Source organism: Phacochoerus africanus, chromosome 14 (assembly GCF_016906955.1).
Source record: "Phacochoerus africanus isolate WHEZ1 chromosome 14, ROS_Pafr_v1, whole genome shotgun sequence".
NCBI lineage: Eukaryota > Metazoa > Chordata > Mammalia > Artiodactyla > Suidae > Phacochoerus > Phacochoerus africanus.
In genome coordinates, this window is record NC_062557.1 from 48,782,334 (window position 1) to 48,801,711 (window position 19,378).

Sequence of the window (19,378 nt, forward strand, 5' to 3'; positions counted from 1 at the left end):
ACTTGTTGGGAAGTAGTGCTAGAGAGAATGTTCCAGGCAGAAGGAAGAATAGCTGAGAACAACCAGAGATGAGGACTAGGGAGTGGAGTTGAGGGGAACCTGTGTGTTCAGGAAGCTGATAAATACCATAGTTGATGCTAGCAAAGCAGGCAGTGTTGGATTGATGGGGGTGTTGAATGGACAGGTCCCAGAGAGACAGTCAAGGTCAGGCAGGCACTGATGGAGGAACTCAGAGCACCCAGGATGGCATCTGCTGGCCATCAGAGGGAGAGCCCTGGGTCCGAATGGACTGCTAGTTGGCCAGTCAGAAGCTATGTAAGCCCAGATGTCAGCTCTGCCTCCCTTGCTCCCTTCTAAAGCACAGGCCACAGTGCCTGGCAGTAAGAGTCACAAGAGTAAAGAGCAGATGCAGATTCTGCTATTTATCCGTGTGAGACTTTGGGGCACCTCATTCTTTGAGCCACAGCCTCTGCATGAGCACAGGATGACAGCAGCGTCTGCTTCCAGTGGCTCTGCAGGGCATTTAGGGTGTTTCTGAGTTAGGGCTTCTGGTCGGACCCCCTGGATGCAAGTTCCCTTCCTTTCACACTGTCTCCCCACCAACCTCCTCCCCCTTCTCCTCCACAGGGAGGCTCTGGCAGGAACCTCCTCTGCTGTTTGACTTTGTAGGAGATGCTCTTTATTGGGGGAATATCTTGCTTTGAGCCTGTCCTCAGGTCCAGCAGAGCCAGGCCTGCAGCCCAGTGTCCAAGTCCTGTCCTGTCCAGGTGAAGGGGCACACCCTCAGAGGTCCCTGCATCCTGCTGTGTGTCAGGCCCTCCTCTTGCTGGCCTCTGGAGGCGTTGCTCACCCCTCTCCCCTTCTCTGCTCCTGTGTGTTGCTGTGGGGACATATTGCTGACAGATCTGCTAGGTTGTACTTTTGATAGCAGGTTTTGTCTCCCTTTCCTAAAGGAGGATTATTCACTGTCATTCTTCACCCCGTGTCACTTGCCCTGCCTCCCCGTGGTAGGTAATAGTTCTGCATCCCTCTGCCGTCTGGTTGGCTATGAAGCTGAGTGGATATGATGTGTGCCAGTTCCACGCAAAAGCTTTACGAACCATTGTGCATTTCCATAAGCTCTCTTGCTCTTTTCTTTTTCCCTTAAGTGTCCCAAATGTGGGCTGCTTCTTCAGCCTGGGTCCCAGAATGAAGAAGATGCATGAAGCAGCCCTAATCAGAGCCACATAAAACTTTGAGTTGCCATGCAACGTAAGCGAGGAAATAAATCTTTGTTTTTGTGAGCCACTGAGATTTGCAGGTCGTTCCACCATGGTATGACCAATAAAAAAATGATTACTATGTTTTCTTTCTGAGTCTTTTTGAAAATGATTTTTATTTTTTTTTTGTCATAGCTGGTTTACAGTGTTCTGTCAGTTTTGTACTGTACAGCATGGTGACCTGGTCACACATACATATATACATTCTATTTTCTCATATTATCATGTTCCATCATGAGTGACTAGATATAGTTCCCAGTGCTCTACAGGGGGATCTCATGGCTTATCCACTCCAAAGGCAATAGTTTGCATCTATTAACCCCAGATTCCCGGTCCATCCCACTCCCTCCCCGTCCCCCTTGGCAACCACAAGCCTGTTCTCCAAGTTCATGATTTTCTTTTCTGTGGAAAAGAAAGGCTTTTGATTCTTATGTTAGCAATATGCCATAGTTCCTGACATGTAGCATTATTATTATTTTCTAAACATTCTGAATTTTGGGTTTTTAGTTCTTCTTTGGACCCTAGAGTTATTTGATAGAGATATTTCAACTATTTCCCAGTTGAAAGGCCATTTTTTCCCTGAGATTGTTCTACTTTTATTGCCTCTTTTTCAGAGGTCATTAGTTGAATTATGGCTGCTTTTTGTAATTTATTGAAATTTTCTTTGTGGCTTCATATGGTGTCTTTTCTTCCCTATATGTTCTATAGGAGCTTGAAAGTGAAGTGTGTTTATTACTATTATTGGAACACAATGATGTGTGTGTGTGTGTGTGTGTGTGTGTATACACATACACATATTCACATGTCTTATTTTGTTTGGAAGTATCTATCCTTATTCACTTTTTTCTTTTTTTCATTGTTTTAAAGTTTTATTGAAGTGTAGTTGATGTACACTATTGTGATAATTTCTGCTGTACTTACTTACTTTTAACCACTTGCTCTGCCTTAGACTTTACAGAAGGTTTTTGTCTCTTGTTATTAAAGAATTTGTATTTCTCGTATCTTCTATAGTTTCCACTTCAAGAAAGTATCTGCTGTGTATTTAGTGCTTAGATATTAAAGATACTATACTTATAATGATTTCATTGTGAATGTAGGCTTTATTATTACAAAGTAATCTGCATACTGTTTAATGGTTTTGGTCCTGATTTCTGCCTTGTTTGAGAAAAAGATCACATTCTTTTTTTTACATTAGCCCCCAGCTTTTACTCACCACTTTCAATTTTTCTGAATTGCTTTACTTTAGCTGTTTCTCTTATATACAGAGTAGAATTGGGTTTTTTTGGTGAGTCAAGTTAGAGTTTTTCTTTTAAAAGGTGCATTGAGGAGTTCCTGTCGTGGCGCAGTGGTTAACGAATCCAACTAAGAACCATGAGTTTGCGGGTTCGATCCCTGCCCTTGCTCAGTGGGTTAGGGACCCGGCGTTGCCGTGAGCTGTGGTGTAGGTTGTAGACACAGCTTGGATCCCGCGTTGCTGTGGCTCTGGTGTAGGCCGATGGCTACAGCTCCGATTGGACCCCTAGCCTGGGAACCTCCATATGCCACAGGTGCGGCCCTAGGAAAAAAAAAAAAAAAAGGTGCATTGAGCTCTTTTATTCACGTGACTGATATGTTTGAAGTAGGTCTGCCATATGATTTTACCTGTCATATTATTTTATGTCCTTCAGCATGTAGTCTGTTTCCTGTCTTTCCCTCTCACCGTGGAATGTTTTTCATTATGCTAATACCTGAATATAATATATCCCCCGTGTTTCCTCCCTTTAGACCATATCTTTGCCCCTTACTGTAAACAGCAATGAAGTTACCTTGTAACATTTATTCTCCTTTTCCACCATCCAATACTGTTTTATTAATAGTATTATCTTTTAGTTTTTCTTTATTCTCCTGAATAAACTTAAACGTCTACTTGATAGATCTACTTATATTTTATTTCCTTTCTCAGAACAGTTCCTCAAAGAAAATCGGAAACTTATTATACTTTCTATTTTTTTCCTTCTTCCATTTCTTGGTGAGTTATTTCCATGTTATTAGAGATATTAATTTAGGTAATATTTTGTCACCTTTAGCCACATATTCTGGTATATGTGTGTGTGTGTGTATATATCCCAAACTCATATTGTCGTAGTTTCCACAGGAAGGGCTGATGGGAACAACATTCCTGGAGTTTCCTTATGTTTTAAACTCTGCTCATAGCCCTTATATCCAAAGTACAGGTTGGCTGGCATACAATCCTTGAATTGCCTTTATATCTTTGAGTTTCTTGGGATGCTCTTTTATTCCTTTATGGCATTAAATGTTGCTGTCCAATTGATGCCAACTGATTTTTCCCGCTTATCAGTTCCTTGACTTTTTGGATAGGGGAGGAGCAGCTGGTTGCCAGAGGATTCTTTTTTTTATTTGAAAGGTTTAATAATTTTACCAAAGTATGTTTTGGAGGTAACTGTTTTGTATCAATTTTCCCAGGTATAAGGTATGTCTCTTCAGCATGTAGAGTAAGGTCTCCTTTTATTCAGGGAAGTTTATTTAAATGTGGTGGTTTTTTGTTTGTTTGTTTTTTGTTTTGCTTTTGAGGGCCACACCTGCAGCACATGGAGGTTCCCAGGCTAGGGGGTCTCATCGGAGCTGCAGCTCCCAGCCTACACCTCAGCCAGAGCCACATCAGATCCGAGCCACCTCTGCAACCTACACCATAGCTCAGCTCAGGGCAATGCCAGATCCTTAACCCAATGAATGAGGCCAGGGATTGATTCTGCAACCTCGTGGTTCCTAGTTGGATTTGTTTCCACTGCGCCACGATGGGAACTCCTTGAATTTGTAATCTTAAATATTTCTTCTATTCCAATGTTTCGTTTACTTCTATGGAGACTCTGCTTGTAATGTACTGAATCTCCTTTTTTTTAGTTTTCTATAACTGCCACTTTCTAACTCTTTTATCTCATTTAAACTTTTTGTTTCTTTTGGAGTTCCCGTCGTGGCTCAGTGCCTAACGAATCTGACTAGGAACCATGAGGTTGCAGGTTCAATCCCTGGCCTTGCTCAGTGGGTTAAGGATCGGGCATTACCGTGAACTGTGGTGTATGTTGCTGCCGCAGCTCAGATCTGGCGTTACTGTGGCTGTGGTGTAAGCCGGCGGCTACAGCTCCAATTAGATCCCTGGCTTGGGAACCTCCATATGCCATAGGTGCAGCCCTAGAAAAGACAAAAAACAAAAACAAAATTTTGTTTCTTTTACTTTTAAAATTGCTACCTTTTATGTTCTTTATAATGATTTCTAGATTGTTCATTCTCCTTTGAATTCTTTGCAATTGCATTTTCATTGAAGAAGTAACTTCTTCTTCAGTTTCTTTCCAGAGTTTTCTCAGTTCTTATTTCACATCTTCCTGTAGTCAATTTCTTCCCTGAATTTCTTTATTTCTCTTCTGTAATAGTCTTTCATAAATCTTAACTGTTCAATTAAATTAAAAAAATTCTTGATGTATTGTGCAGGGATTTCTCTCTATAGTGACACTTTCCTAGGGAATTCTCTTCTGATAAAAAGCTTAAGTTTTTTCTTATTTTAAAAAAATCTTTCTGGGGAGTTCCCATCGTGGCACAGCAGAAACAAATCCAACTAGGAACCAAGAGGATGTGGGTTCAATCCCTGGCCTCGCTCAGTGGGTTAAGGATCTGGCGTTGCCATGAGCTGTGGTGTAGGTCGCAGACGCAGCTCAGATCCTGTGTTGCTGTGGCTGTGGTATAAGCCAGCAGCTGTAGCTCTGATTTGACCCCTAGCCTGGGAACCTCCATATGCCGCAGGTGTGGCCCCAGAAAAGACCAAAAAAAAAAAAGACAATAAAAATAAAAAAATTAAAAACAATTTTGCATTCAAGTAACTATTACTGCTACTGAGGGGAGACAAAATAGATTTTAAAAATCTGTGGGTAATACAGGGACATGAGAATGTTCAAGTGGGAATTGAACAAAATTGAATTTGTTGAGAGGAAAAAAATCATAAAAATTCTGTAGACAAAATACTGTAAAAGTTTGGTGCAGGGACAACCTTTTTTTATATGGTAGAACTGGTGAAATTGTATGTAGTAGGTGACATTGGTGTGGAAATGTGTGAAGTTCTACCAGTCAGAAAGAAAACTCCCCCATACTGAATTGCCTCTCTCATTAGGGGAACACAGACTCCCTATTCCCAGTGTTTCTTTCCATACAAAGTCCTCTTCCATTAGACCAGCAGCCGTGATTTATCTAGTGACTTATCTGATTGCTGAATTTGGGGCCTCAGCTTCTCCCTTCTCATCAGAAATCTGATTACTTTCAGGAAAGACCCATTTAGTTCTGTTCTTCCCAGTTTTTTTTTTTACTTGAATATATACTTTTTATTTTTATTTTTTCATTGTAGCTGGTTTACAGTGTTGTCAGTTTTCTACTGTACAGCATGGTGACCCAGTTACATATAACTGTATCAATTCTTTTTATGTTTTATAGGGACAGGCGCTTCCCCCGTGGGAGAGTCCCATCATTGTCCAGCAAAGCCGATGAGAGGGGAAATAGATTTCCTTTCGGAAGTGTATTAAAATGCTCACTTAGTGAACACAGCCAAGATTCATTCCCCACCTAGTCTTTTTCAGTTAATGATGGTAATTTTTCTCCCTCAATCTGACTGATTGACTCCATGTCTAACCCTCAGTTGGTTTCACATGTGCAAAAGGAACGGGATTTTCAAATATGAGACTGTCCCAGGCAGTAACATCACTTCCTGCTCAAGCAGCTTTAGTGGCTTTTTATAAGACACAGAATAAATGTCCAGATCCTTTTCTTTTCTTTTCTTTCCTTTCCAGACGTTCCCAACTTTGACCCTCAGGTCCCTTTCCCAGCATTATCTCAGGCTGCAAGCCCTCCTCCACTCAAAGCTCCCGCTCCCCACCTCTGAACCAGACCAAGGCTTCCTATTGCTGTAACTTTGTTCAGGAGTTTGCCTTAATGTGCTGCCCATGTCCACCTGGTGAGATCCTGAACTACATTCACGGCCCAGAAAGCCTTCCTTTCCTGTCTCAGTCTGCTTGGTATCAGAAGTGTGTGTGTGTGTGTGTGTGTGTGTGTGTGTGTGTGTGTCTGCACATTCAACCCGGTATTGAGACTCTGGAGACTAGAGATTACAATTTCTTCTTTGTTATTATAGATAACTTGAGTTATTTTACATATCTTTACTCAGTAGCTCTTTGATTATTAAATGGGTTTCTGGCAAAATAGATACCATGAAACTGTGTCTTCAGAATATTGACTTTGAGGCACAATAGATCAGGACAGGTAAAGTCTGGGGTCTGAGAGTGATCTCAAGGCAGCTGAATGGGTGAAGAACCCTGAATCAAAATGTTATAGGATTCTAATAAGGCAGTTATGTCTATCCCATGAGATTGAAATTGTTCTGCGGTTATGAATTATCACTGTCTTATTTACCTAGCCCTCTGCCAGGTTGAGAGTTGGTACCTAATATCTGTGGAATGAATGAAGGAAGGAAGGGGAAAAAGCTTCTAAACTTTCCTGAGAGTGTAGCTGAAGAAGAAGAAACTGCAACTAAATAAATTTGGGACAGAAAGGAATATAGAGAAATAAACCAAGAAATCTTGTCTAACTCCCTTTAATTGTATCTCCCACACTTCCTAGTCAATTGCATCGAGTAGGGTCCAATAAAAATGCAGCGCACATAGTATGCGCACAAATAACTTAAGATCATTCTTTTTCATCTCTCGAGTTAAGAGACTGGCAGTCTCATCCATCATCTAGAGTGAAACATGTTTAGATAATGTTAATGGGAACGCACACTCCCTGTTCCGGTGTTTCTCCCCAAGTCTCTTTCTCTGACTTCCTTGCACATGGCAGGAGGGAACCAGAGCAGCGTGTTTGAGTTCCTGCTCTGGGGACTCTCCGAGCAGCCAGCGCAGCAGCACATGCTCTTTCTGCTGTTCCTGTGGATGTATGTGGTCACTGTGGCTGGGAATCTGCTCATTATCCTGGCCATTGTTACCCACACCCATCTCCACACACCCATGTACTTCTTTCTGGCCAGCCTGTCCTGGGCAGACATCCTTTTCACCTCCACCACCGTGCCCAAGGCCCTGGTGAACATCCAGACCCAGAGCAGGTCCATCTCCTATGCAGGGTGTCTGGTTCAGCTCTACTTCTTCTTGACATTTGGGGACATGGACATATTTCTCCTGGCTGCCATGGCCTATGACCGCCACGTGGCCATCTGCCACCCTCTCCACTACACCATGGTCATGAGCCGCCAACGCTGTATCATCCTGGTTACCGCCTGCTGGACCCTTACAAGTCTTGTGGCCACGACACACACTTCCCTCATATTCCGACTTTCCTTCTGCTCTAAGAAGATCATTCCAGATTTCTTCTGTGACCTGGGACCCCTGATGAAGTTGTCTTGCTCTGACACGCGGGTCAATGAGCTTGTGCTCCTCTTCTTGGGGGGAGCAGTCATTTTAATCCCCTTTATGCTCATCCTGGCCTCTTACATCCATATTGTTTCAGCCATCTTCAGGGTCCCCTCTGCCCAAGGAAGGTACAAGGCCTTCTCCACCTGTGGATCCCACCTTGCTGTTGTTGCCTTGTTCTTTGGGACTGTGATCAGGGCTTATCTGTGCCCCTCATCCTCGTCCTCCAACGCAGTAGAAGAGGATACAGCAGCTGCTGTCATGTATTCAGTGGTGGCTCCCCTGCTAAACCCTTTCATTTACAGCCTGCGAAACAAGGACATGCAGGGAGCCCTGGGGAGACTTCTGAGGGGCAAAGTCTCCTCGTGGGGACAGTGACTTTGCAGAGAAACTGTGCGAATTCTCCATCTCTTCACTGAGGATTGCCACAGAAATTTCTACCTCAGGTGTCTCAATTCTGAGTCTCACATACACCTTATTGCCACTCCCCTCCCCCTGATGCTCCACCATGGGTTTGATATTCTTAGGAAAATCAAGGTTTGGCATCTTTCTTTAAAGTTAGTCTGTTAAGAGTTGTTTCTTTATTCACGTGTTTTACTTGTAAGTTTTCATAAGGAAAAGTATCTTCTATGATGTTCATAATTCTAAAGTCTGTGCAGCCTTTTATGCTAATAATTAAAACTTGATCAGTGAGGTCATGGAAAGTAGGTTAATAATCAAAATATTAGCAAGTAAGGTCAATATTGGATGACAAAGAGTTTACAACTGGAAGGGAACAAGTATATTTTTCCTATAAAAAGAGGAAATTACTGGAGTTCCTATTGTGGCTCAGTGGTTAACGAATCTGACTAGGAACCAAGAGGTTGTGGGTTTGATCCCCGGCGTCGCTCAGTGGGTTAAGGATCCAGCATTGCTGTGGCTGTGGTATAGGTCGGCAGATATAGCTCTGATTAGACCCCTAGCCTTGGAATTTTCATATGCTGTGGGTGCGGCCCTAAAAAGACAAAAAAAGAAAAAAAGAGGAGATTACATAAGTACATTATATGAAAGCTATGAATCTAAAATATTGCAATCATTAAAGTTCTCAACATTACAGGGATAAACTACTTTATTTTCAGTGAACAGATTTATGAACAGTTTATAATGAGAAGATAAATAAACTTAAGGTAAAAATTATGGTAACTTGTATGTAGCTATTTTTTAACCTTCTTTTGTATCTGTTTAAATCATGGCTGATTTTTCACCTTCACAGTAAGAGAATCTTGTATTTTCTCAAGGTTCTTTCTCCTGAAAGGGCTGCCCTCTCTGAATGTCTCTCAGAGACCCTGGTCCTGGAGGCCCTCCAAGCAGCAGGCTATTCTTTTCAGAAGCAAAGTAGGGCCCCATCTCTGCTTCCCCCACCCCCAGACATAACTCTTGCATCATCTTCCTGAGTCCACACTTTTGTGCCTCTCTGGAAAGCTCGTTTCCCAACTCTCCAAGTAGCTGACACCCCCTCCTCCATCTGGTCTCAGCTCAAGTATCTCTCAGACCAACCAACCTAAGAAGTTGCCTGCTCCTCCTCCATTATTCTCTATTTCAGATTAATCTAAAATAGACACACATCAGTTTGTGGTTCTTTTTCCCTTGTCTCTTTGCTTTCAGAAGATTTCTTCTGGACTGTAGGAGAGCAGGCAGTCAGGTCCATCTTGTTCATGGCGACTCCCTAGCACCTAACCCAACACCTGCCATCACTAAATTATACAAACAAGGGAGTCCTCCTTGTGGCTCATCAGGTTAAGAATCCGGCCAGTATCCATGAGGATGAGGGTCTGATCCCTGGCCTCACTCAGTGGGTTAAGGATCCAGCATTGCTACAAGCTGTGGTGTAGGTTGAAGATGCAGCTCAGATCTGGCGTTGCTATGGCTGTGCTGTAGGCCGGCAGCTGCAGTTCCAATTTGACCCCTAGCCTGGAAACTTCCATATGCCACAGGTGTAGCCCTAAAAAGCAAAAATAATATAAAATAAAAAATAAATAAAATGAAAGAAGAAAGGAACAATCATAACTTTCCCAAGCAGCAAGCATAACTGAGATTTTTTGTTGAGAGGTGTTGGAGTTTGGGCCACTCCCAAAAAGGGGTTCAGGTTGTAACCAAGTTCAAGGACTTTGGCAGCAGGACAGAGGCCGACTGTCCTTGGGAAGGCTGGGTCATGGCACTGACAACTGTGACCACTTTAATTTTTTTTTATTTTTTTATTTTTTTTGCTATCTCTTGGGCCGCTCCCACCGCATATGGAGGTTCCCAGGCTAGGGGTCCAATCGGAGCTGTAGCCGCCGGCCTACGCCAGGGCCGCAGCAACGCAGGATCCGAGCCATGTCTGCAACCTGCACCACAGCTCATGGCAACGCTGGATCGTCAACCCACTGAGCAAGGGCAGGGACCGAACCCACAACCTCATGGTTCCTAGTCGGATTCGTTAACCACTGCATCACGACGGGAACTCCTGTGACCACTTTATAATTTGACCAGTGAAGGGTTTGTTATTGTTAGATTTGAAAAGTAAAGGAACTTGGGGCCTACAACACGTCCATAAATTAATCATGGCCCATCCAGTAGTGGAATCAGGCACATGCCTGCAAGAATTCATATTCTCCTCCAGCAGAGTATCTGTGGAATAACTCTGTGCTAAATGAGGACTCCAAAGTGAGATGGTGGTTTTTAGCTATCAACTGAGAGACTAGAGACATTTTGCTTAAAATCTGTTTGGAGGTAGTGAGCTCCCCATCACAGAGGAGATACAAAGACAAGACCAGGCGTTAACTGGACAGAGATGCTAAAAATACAGTTCCTCTTTGGAGAGGGTAGGAGTCTGTGGGATAAGAGCTTGGTCAGAGGGAGGACAGACTGAGGGATCTGTAGTTTCGGACACCCAAACTCAGCTTGTTCACCTAAGATGGGTGGGGGGGGAGGAAAATGGAGGAGGCACAATGTGAGGAAGGAGAGAGAGAGTCTGGTTTATTCCTTGTAAACAAGACTCATTTCCCAAGACCCTTGCTCTTTACTCTTGTTCATCTGGAGAAGTTGTCTTGGGATTCCTTCCCTGAGGACTCCCCCAAAACTGATAAATAGGCCTGTCACAGTCTGATTCAGACCCTTCTTTTCTGAACTTGAGGTTCAGGCATCAGTACTCAGGTCCCCCAGCTTCACTGGAGCAGCCTGATGTTCTGTCTCCTCTATTAGGGGACCAAAGATCCAGGTACCAGTTCCCCTGCTTTTTCGTATTTACCCTGTTCCAGCCCTGAGTCCTAGAGTCTTACCTAAGATCTTTTATGTCCTGACTGTGAATTTTCATTAAGGGAGGAGGAAAGTGGAGGCAGCAGAACCAGTGAAACCAGCACAGAGCAGTGAAGAAGGTCTGGACCTCCCAGCCTCCCTCTGTCTTTCTGTCTCTCTCTCTCTTTCCCTCCCTCCCTCTCTCCTTTTAAAAATATTTCTCCTGCATTTTCTCTCTCATACATGTTTTGGAAAGTCTTCATATACTCAAATCTCTTCAGTATTTAAATGTATTTAACAATCCCTCCAATCTTTAATGCACAGTTTTCAAAGTGCTGTCATGTGCTCTGCTGCATATGACTCTTCAGTCTGTGGGAAAGGTTTTATGAGTAAGATGAGGAGGCTCAGAGAGGTTGTGTGCTCTCCTCAAGGTCACACAGCTAGGGAGCAACACAAGAGGTACTAATGGCCAGGTTTCCAACACTGTGTTTGGAGCCCTTAGCTAAATCATACCTACATTCGCTCCACTGAGCTACAACACAGAGGGTTTGTGTCTCTAAGACCGTTTTGTCTGATCACTCAAGTGACCCACTGACGCTTATAGACTCAGAGCACTGTTTCCCAAAAGTTGGATCAAAATCACTGGGGGATTGCTAAAAATGAGTGCGTTCTCAGAACAGACTTACTGAATCATCTCAAGGAAGGGGACGGACCTGAACCTCTTAAAATGAGCATTGCAGGTGATTCTGATGCACCTCAAAGTGTGGGGGACACTTTCTTGAGGCCAAGAAAGTAGATGGGCCAGTGTCCTTGAGCATCCTCTAGCTGTCCCCGGCCCTGTTACCTGCCTCCCTTCCACACTTCTGTCAGGAGGCATCTCAGAGGGCGTTGAACTCCAGGCACCAGGCTGGTTAGGAATGGGGCTCAGCCAGTCCCGAGCACTTTACGTGTATTTTCTCATCCTTCCTCCTGACAATCACACCTCAGGGCAGGTATCACTAGCGTCAGGTAGGGGTAAACTTTAAGTTTCCTATTTTATTGTGTAGGATTAAATTGGATTTTTAACAGTTATTGCAAACTTTCTATATATAAATGAAAAAAATTAACATCATCATTTATGATAGATTCAGAGTACTCCACTGATTTAATGGATTATGTAATTTTTAAAAAACAGGTTTATTGAGATATAAATCAATACCATTAAAACTCACCCACTTAGACCTGTTGTATGGCACAGAGAACTCTGCCCAGTATTCTGCAATAATCTATGTGGGAAAAGAATCTGAGAATGGATATGTGTATAGTATGTGCGGCTGGGTCCCTTTGTTATACAGCAGAAATAATCAAAGCCTTGTAAATTAACTATGCTTCAATAAAACGTAAAGAAAAGAAAACAAAGTCACCCACTTAAAGCCTACAATTCAACGGTTTTAATTTATTCACAGAATTGTGCAGCTATCACTGCAATCTAATTGTAGAACATTTTCATCATTAAGAAAACCCATAACTATTCAGTCACTCCCATTTCTCCCCTCCCACAGCTGCTGGAAACCACAAGTCTGCTTTCTGTCTCTATGGATTTGCCTATTCCATAATTTTTAAAACAGACTCTAAAGTTGAGTGTTAATATTGTTTTTTACATTTTTGCTATTAATACAGGGCTCTGATAAACAGCTAATATATATATATATATGTATATTACCATTATATTCTTAAGATAAATTTCTAGAACTAGAATTTTTTTAATCAAAAGCATGTCCTTATTTATTTCCAAAGTCACAAAATGACATTGTTGGGTGTACACTTTTCTATTTGTTGGTGGAAAAACACTCAGTAATATGGAGAAAATATTATCATTATGCTTTAAGAAATAAAAAATATATTCTTGGTAAAAAAAACCAACAACTGTGTGTGTGTGTGTGTGTGTGTGTGTGTGTGTGTGAAAAGGGATTTTATAGCATATTTCTATGATCTTCAAGAAATATAAAGTTAAATTTACAAAAAACCTGGAAGAGCAAGTTTAAGTAGCCTGGCATTCACCTCAGTGTTCAGCACTATCATCGTCATTTCTAGGATAAAAGCCAAAAGTTTCTGGATCTCAAGTACCTTCAGTAACTATCAGTAGAGTTTGTGACTGTTGTCCTTGCTTCTCTGAGAGAGTTCTTTCTCCGTGTTGGTGGTGTAGCTCCCTAAAGTCCACTTGGCTATTTCTTTGAGGTACTAATTTTATTTATTTTTTTATTTTTTTAAATGTTAAGATTTTATTTACAAAGCTTCTTTGTTGTACAGAAAGTATAAATGCTGTTACAATTGTGGTGTAACTCTTAGCTACAGCTGGTTGACTCACCAATCACAGCTATCCATGCTAGAGGCACTAATTTTAAAACTTCTCTATCTTGATTTACAAGAAAGTAATGAAAACTGTGAAAATTGAAATATGTTTCACAGATCTGATTGACAAGGACCAATGAGTCTGACACTTTCCATGACATTAATTTGGGGAGCACAAGTTGAAACCATCTCCTGAGAGGACACTCTGGTAACATCTATGAAAAAGGAAAGTGTATATTCTTTTCCGTAGCTAGAAATATATCTAAAAACATAGGTATGGAGATAGTCACTGCAGTATTGTCTGTAATAGGGAAAACAGGAAAAAAACTAAATAGTCATCATTAGAGTCATCAATGAAAAATATATACAATACAATCATAAAATTCAATAGTATGCAGCTTTTTAAAATAGTGAACATCTTGACTTATAGAATGATCTCCAGCACACTGCTGAGTAAATAAGAATGACGTAAGGAGAAAACAAAACTGGAAGAATTTCACCAAAATGATAACAGAATCTGGAGTGGTATTTACATTTTTAATATTTTCAGTATTGCTTGAAAATTCCATAATTTTTTATAATCAAGAGATTGCAGGAGCTCCCGTCGTGGCGCAGTGGTTAACGAATCTGACTAGGAACCATGAGGTTGCAGGTTTGATCCCTGGCCTTGCTCAGTGGGTTAAGGATCCAGCATTGCCGTGAGCTGTGGTCGGCTCGGATCCTGCATTGCTGTGGCTCTGGCATAGGCTGGCGGCTGCAGCTCTGATTTGACCCCTAACCTGGGAACCGCCATATGCCACGGGAGCGGCCCAAGAAATGGCAAAACGACAAAAAAAGAGATTGCAATATAGTAAAAAATCATTTTTATTTGGAAAAAATTCATGGGCTATTTAAAAATTTTATATTTAAGGGTGCTGATTATTAAAATACTATTATAAAATACAAATAGAAGGATAGTTGCTATAACTATCTATCTATACACATACATAAATACATATACACATACATACACATACTCTCTTTTGCTTAAAATCCTTTAAGGCTCCTTATTTTTTTTTTTATTTTCCCACTGTACAGCAAGGGGGTCAGGTTATCCTTACATGTATACATTACAATTACATTTTTCCCCCACCCTTTCTTCTGTTGCAACACGAATATCTAGACAAAGTTCTCAATGCTATTCAGCAGGATCTCCTTGTAAATCTATTCTAAGTTGTGTCTGATAAGCCCAAGCTCCCGATCCCTCCCACTCCCTCCCCCTCCCATCAGGCAGCCACAAGTCTCTTCTCCAAGTCCATGATTTTCTTTTCTGAGGAGATGTTCATTTGTGCTGGATATTAGATTCCACTTATAAGTGATATCATATGGTATTTGTCTTTGTCTTTCTGGCTCATTTCACTCAGGATGAGATTCTCTAGTTCCATCCATGTTGCTGCAGATGGCATTATGTCATTCTTTTTTATGGCTTAGTAGTATTCCATTGTGTATATATACCACCTCTTCCGAATCCAATCCTCTGTCGATGGACATTTGGGTTGTTTCCATGTCCTGGCTATTGTGAATAGTGCTGCAATGAACATGCGGGTGCACGTGTCTCTTTTAAGTAGAGTTTTGTCCGGATAGATGCCCAAGAGTGGGATTGTGGGGTCATATGGAAGTTCTATGTATAGATTTCTAAGGTATCTCCAGACTGTTCTCCATAGTGGCTGTGCCAGTTGACATTCCCACCAACAGTGCAGGAGGGTTCCCTTTTCTCCACAGCCCCTCCAGCACTTGTTCTTTGTGGATTTATTAATGATGGCCATTCTGACGGGTGTGAGGTGGTATCTCATGGTAGTTTTGATTTGCATTTCTCTTATAATCAGCGATGTTGAGCATTTTTTCATGTGTTTGTTGGCCATCTGTATATCTTCTTTGGAGAAATGTCTATTCAGGTCTTTTGCCCATTTTTCCATTGATTGATTGGCTTTTTTGCTGTTGGGTTGTATAAGTTGTTTATATATTCTAGCGATTAAGCCCTTGTCGGTTGCATCATTTGAAGCTGTTTTCTCCCATTCTGTAAGTTGTCTTTTTGTTTTCTTTTGGTTTCCTTTGCTGTGCAAAAGCTTTTCAGTTTGATGAGGTCCCATGGGTTTATTTTTGCTCTAATTTCGATTGCTTTGGGAGACTGGCCTGAGAAAATATTCATGATGTTGATGTCAGAGAGTGTTTTGCCTATGTTTTCTTCTAGGAGTTTGATGGTGTCCTGTCATCTATTTAAGTCTTTCAGCCATTTGGAGTGTATTTTTGTGCATGGTGTGAGGGTGTGTTCTAGTTTCATTGCTTTGCATGCAGCTGTCCAGGTTTCCCAGCAATGCTTGCTGAATAGACTTTCTTGTTCCCATTTTCTGTTCTTGCCTCCCTTGTCAAAGATTAATTGACCATAGGTGTCAGGGTTTATTTCCGGGTTCTCTATTCTGTTCCATTGGTCTGTCTGTCTGTTTTGGTACCAGAAGCACACTGTTTTGATGACTGTGGCTTTGTAGTATTTCTTGAAGTCTGGGAGAGTGATGCCTCCTGCTTGGTTTTTGTTTCTCAGGATTGCTTTGGCGATTCTGGGTCTTTTGTGGTTCCATGTAAATGTTTGGATTGTTTGTTCTAGCTCTGGGAAAAATGTCCTGGGTCATTTGATAGGGATTGCATTGAACCTGTAGATTGCTTTGGGTAGTATGGCCATTTTTACAATATTGATTTTCCCAATCCAGGAACATGGAATATCTTTCCATTTCTTTACATCTTCTTTGATTTCTTTGATGAAAGTTTTATAGTTCTCGGCATATAGGTCCTTTACCTCCTTGGTCAGGTGTATTCCGAGGTATTTGATTTTGTGAGGTGCAATTTTAAAAGGTATTGTATTTTTGTATTCCTTTTTTAATATTTCATTGCTGGTATAGAGAAATGCAACTGACTTCTGAATGTTAATCTTATATCCTGCTACTTTGCTGAATTTATTAATCAGTTCAAGTAGGCTCCTTATTTTTAAAAACCCTAATAAGATGCATGATCTGGACCCTGCTGGCCTGCATAACCTCATATCTCACCACTCTCCTCCTCAGTCCAGCTACACTGGCCTGCATGTAGTTTCTTAAACACAGCAAGACCTTCTCCACCTCAGGGCCTTTGCACACACATCTCTTTGTTTGCAAGTCTCCTTGCTCAGGACTCCTAAAGACTTTTTTCATCCTCATGTCTCAATATAAAAGACTTCAGAATGTGAAGGTGGTTATCTATCTCTACATGGTGGGATTAAATCTAGTCTATTTATATTCTTTTTTATTTTTAATTTTTAATCTACATGAAACTTAAAACAAAAAAGGCACAATAAATCATTTTAATTGTTAATACCTTCAAAATGGTTTTGGTAAGATAGGAAACACTGAGCTAATGTTTTCCGCTAAATAGACTGCAGTCCCAACACCATTTAGTAATGCACCCCTTACCTGCCGGTGTACAGTATTGCCATAATAGTCTGCTCAATCTTACATGTACTCATCCCCATTTATAAAGTTATTTCCAGCTCTATTGATCTGTTCACTCCAGCTCCAGTACCACGCGGTTTCAGAGTCTTTCGTATTTGGCAGAATAAAGTGTTCCCTTTCTAACACTCTTTTCAATATCGTCATGGTTTATTTTCACATTTATTTCTAGATGAAACTTCATCTTTATTTGCCCCAAACAAAACTTTGGATAGGTTAAATAAATTTTAGATTAATGCAGGAGAATAGGCTGCTGTGCAATACCTTATCTTTCTATCTAGAAATTAGTAAATCTATTCATTTATTATTTAAATGGAGAAATGGAGAATGGACGGTCTTGCCTAATTCTTGTTAACATCTCAATGCTTACATTATTTTGTTGATAATGTGATTGTTCACATTGTATTTTCACCTGATGACTATTTACTATTCACCTGTTATAATATTTATAACAGGAATAGGCAATCTTTATTCAATGCCCCACTATATGCCAACACTTGGTGTTAAGCGCTCTGTCGCTTAATTTTATCCTTGCCACAACTCACTCTTTACAAGAAGCAAGCAAGTCTTAAAGAGCTCAGGAAACTGGTCTGAGGTTTCATAGCAAGTGATAGAGCTCAGACATGAACTCCAGAATCTGAAATCTTCATCTTAAGTCTTAATCACTGCACTATATGGCTTACTGGACCCACTGTCAGTTTTGGGTCATTCCATTGTGTGATTGCTACTTTACTGCGGTTGCTTTTTATTTGGAATGGCATTTCAGTTGATTGCCTTAGATTTCCCAGATACACCAGCCTGTCAACAAATAATGGTAATTTTTCCTTCTCCTTTCCAGTATTTTTACTCTCCACTCCTTTTGTCCAATTGTACAAAAGCCCTTTCCTATAATGCATACACCTGTTTTAAATATCATTTAAAATCTATTCAATATCATGATATACTAATGGTTAAAACATTTCAAAAGATCATAAGATAATAAGATTTTAAATAAGACATAGACATTATTCCTCTAATATTGAGTATGTCAGATTAGAAGTTGCTAGAATGATTAAGTTTCACAGAGATTTTTTTCCATGTTATGTGTTTATGTCTATTATTTTGTTGTTAATCTATATTATAAATATTACAAAAAAATTTAGTCCAAGATATTTCAATGCTGAGAAAATAGTTGATTTTGCTTATGTGAATGTCCTTGATTAATTGAGGGGGACTTAGGAAACAAATGTTTGCTGGTGCTGATGTTGCAGGCAGTTGGAGAAATGGATGGAGGCGACCAGAGTGGACTTTGCGAGTTCCCACTCCTGGGGATCTCAGAGTCCTGGGCAGCAGAGGGTCCCATTTTGGATGTTCCTGTCCATGTACCTGGTCACGGTGGTGGGAAATATGCTCATCATCCTGGCCATCGGCTCTGACTCCCGTCTGCACACCCCCATGTACTTCCTCCTGGCCAACCTCTCCCTCACTGACCTCTTCTTCGTCACCAACACCATCCCCAAGATGCTGGTGAATCTTCAGTCCCAGAACAAAGCTATCTCATATGCAGGGTGTCTGACACAGCTCTACTTCCTGGTCTCCTTGGTGACCCTGGACAACCTCATCCTGGCCACAATGGCATATGACCGCTATGTGGCCATCTGCCAACCCCTCCACTATGTCACCGTCATGAGCCCTGGGCTCTGTGTTTCACTCCTCGCCTTGTGTTGGGCACTCTCTGTCCTCTACGGCCTCACCCTCACCCTCCTCATGACCAGGGTGACCTTCTGTGGGTCCCGGAAGATCCACTACATCTTCTGTGAGATGTATGTCCTGCTGAGGCTGGCCTGTTCCGACACCCAAGTCATTCACACAGTGCTGATTGCCACAGGAGCCTTCATCTTCCTCACCCCCTTCGGGTTCATGATCACGTCCTATGTCCGGATTGTCAGAGCCATCCTCCAAATACCCTCAGCCTCGAGCAAATACAAAGCCTTCTCCACCTGTGCCTCCCATCTGGCTGTGGTCTCCCTCTTCTACGGGACGCTCTGCATGGTCTATCTGCAGCCCCTCCACACCTACTCCATGAAGGACTCAGTGGCCACAGTCATGTACGCGGTGGTGACCCCCATGATGAACCCTTTCATCTACAGCCTGAGGAACAAGGACATGCATGGGGCTCTGGGAAGACTCCTCTTAGGGAAAGTCTTCCGGAGGTTGGCATGGGGATAATTTTGGAAAGTGCATTATCCTATGTGGTATATAGGATAGACTCAGCTCAGAATGAACTCATATGTCTATGATAAAAACATATGTGTAACCCAAGGTCCACCAAACCCCACCAGCCTTGGCAATAAATAAGGTCCCACTAATACTTATAGTAGAGGTTTGCAGTAACAAAACCTTCAATTTATCTGACCACAGGACCACAGTGCCACCATCTTAGACTTTCCCAGTTGTGGCCTGAGGAGGCGGGCAGTGTCTCTCATGTTCTCTAGCACACATCCATGCGTGGTCTTGAGCTCTGGCCTTCTCTATGGCACCTGCTGTCTGTGAGCCATTTGGAGAAGACACCTGCACTTACCCCACTGCAGGTGCCTGGAGT

At 41.7% G+C, this 19,378-nt stretch overlaps 1 protein-coding gene and 1 pseudogene across 1 annotated transcript; both read left to right on the forward strand.

The window, feature by feature from the left end:
• The first annotated feature begins 7,123 nt into the window (after positions 1 to 7,123).
• On the forward strand, positions 7,124 to 8,074 carry LOC125115241 (olfactory receptor 1P1-like). The gene has a single exon (XM_047759184.1). The coding sequence runs from the start codon at positions 7,124 to 7,126 to the stop codon at positions 8,072 to 8,074; it is 951 nt and encodes a 316-aa protein (XP_047615140.1).
• Positions 8,075 to 18,059: 9,985 nt separating this feature from the next.
• On the forward strand, positions 18,060 to 19,129 carry LOC125114823 (olfactory receptor 1D5-like; annotated as a pseudogene).
• The last annotated feature ends 249 nt before the right edge of the window (positions 19,130 to 19,378 follow it).